The sequence below is a fragment of the Trachymyrmex cornetzi genome, unplaced genomic scaffold, assembly GCF_001594075.2.
Source record: "Trachymyrmex cornetzi isolate Tcor2-1 unplaced genomic scaffold, Tcor1.1 scaffold1730, whole genome shotgun sequence".
In the NCBI taxonomy this organism is placed as follows: domain Eukaryota; kingdom Metazoa; phylum Arthropoda; class Insecta; order Hymenoptera; family Formicidae; genus Trachymyrmex; species Trachymyrmex cornetzi.
In genome coordinates this window covers 6,137-8,205 of record NW_017296344.1, presented here as the reverse complement: position 1 = coordinate 8,205, position 2,069 = coordinate 6,137, and the positions used below count along the sequence as shown (strand labels likewise).

General features: G+C 35.2%; 1 protein-coding gene across 1 annotated transcript; it reads left to right on the top strand.

Moving 5' to 3' along the window:
- Window positions 1-1,005: 1,005 nt before the first annotated feature.
- LOC108759188 (uncharacterized) lies at window positions 1,006-1,745 on the top strand (the record flags this gene model as incomplete). The annotated part of the gene is made up of 2 exons (XM_018504508.1): window positions 1,006-1,410; window positions 1,503-1,745. Coding segments are annotated over exons 1-2 (633 nt in total), but the record flags the coding sequence as incomplete, so codon positions are not given.
- Window positions 1,746-2,069: the final 324 nt, after the last annotated feature.

Below are 2,069 nucleotides of genomic sequence, written 5' to 3'. Positions count from 1 at the left end.
TGGTGTCATTAGAGATAACCTAACCTAACACGGGTGGCACCCAGTTGGACACGGCTCAATTGGATACGAGCCACTCACAGCGCTTGAGACTACAAAGCTCCTAGGCACCTGGTCGCTGTGATTGGTGGTGTCCAATCGAGTCGTGATCAATCGGGATCATCCCACCCACGGTGTAAGAGTGCCTGTACATGCGGCGTACTTTGCGTAAGCGTAACCTGCGTATGCTAGTAATTTACTAGAAGTTACGCCAGTTTAAAAGTACCTCATTCACATGGGGCGTATTTCGTAAAATTCGCGTAAAGCATAACCAATAATTTCATAAAGCTAACCAATGACAGATCAAACTTTCTTTTGTACAATAGAGCAAAAATACTAAACGGCTCCTTTATTGGTTGTTATTATTTAGGCGTATTGTTAAATACGCGTCATGTCAAATGGGATGTGAAAGCGCGCATTATCCGTATCTTATATGAAATAAGATTGTAGTAAATAACAGTGTTCATAATCTGTTGTTAATCGCTGACATATAATATACTCGTATACCAAATAAAAAGTTGAACTGCTTTAATAATCGAATAAATGCATCATATATAAAATAATCGTTACATTTAATTTTTTTCGTTAGTTATTGAAAACGTGAAGGTAGGGAAGGTTATTTATTACAATATTTTTGTCATATATTTTTCTAGTCCCCTTTTTTTAATAAAATAAATTTTTCATTTTCTTTGTATTTATTAGTAAATTTATTTACAGAATTCGTTTTCCAAGAATTCATAAAATTCCTTGAATATAATGAATTCTAACCTTGTATCAGTAATTATTTGCAAAAAAAGATTATTGGCAAGGAAGATAAAACTAACGTTACGACATCGGAAAGTTGGCAAACGGAATATATTGGAATTCATTGCACTATGGAAACTTCTAATGAAGTATAAAAGAGAAGGAAACCAGAGGATGTGGGTTCGTCCAATATTTACACAATTACAAAGACATTTACAAGGAGATAGTTTAGCCATAGAAATGCAGCTACAAGACCAAGAAATGTTCTACAATTACTGTAGAATATCTGTAGAACTATTCGATCAATTACTGAGTATTGTTGGGCCTCTTATTGAAAAGCAAAACGTTGTTCGAGATCCAATATCGGCTCGCACACGACTTTTAGTATGTTTGCGTTACTTAGCTTCCGGTGACAGTATGGCCTCAATATCCTATGCACTTAGAATTGGAGTAAGCACTGTTTCAAAAATTATTTCTGAAACATGCGCAGCATTGTGGATTACTCTTCACGAATCTGTTATGCCAGTACCAAATGAAGAATCTTGGTTGAGAATCGCGAATGAATTTGAGAGAAAATGGAATTTCCTGTATTGTTTAGGTGCAATAGATGGAAAACACATTGTAATTCAGGTAACATTTTTTCCGAAATATATTTGTTATTTATTTGTATCAAAAAGTGTTAGAATAATTAATCTATAACAATTTTTTTCTATGCCTTTTAGGCACCACCTCATAGTGGATCAGTATATTATAATTACAAAGGGACTCATAGTATCAACTTGTTAGCAGTTTCGGATGCCGATTATTGCTTCACACTAGTTGACATTGGAGCTGAGGGTAGACAAAGTGATGGAGGTATCTTTGCGAACTCAAAGTTTGGTCAACGATTAGAAAGAAATAAAATTAATTTGCCGCAACCAAGTGCAGTGGAACCTCCTTTACCATATGTGTTAGTGGCAGATGAGGTATTCGCTCTGAAATCATATGATGCGACCATATAATCATATATGATTACTCCACTTTCAGCATCAGCATCTGTTAACGAACTCACTGTCCTAAAATTTATTAATGAATGGGTCACAAACTGCGCAATTTATAGTCGAACAATATGTACATATGTACATGTGATTATTGAAGAGAAAACTTACAGCCGTGTCTGCAATGAATCGTCCAGGAATCTCATAAGTTCATAATATTGAAATTTCGACTTATTCTCAGTATTAGCAGCAGTAGCTGCGGATCCACTAGATATGTATGCCCGAATCTTCTTACGGGCTTTTATATAATTA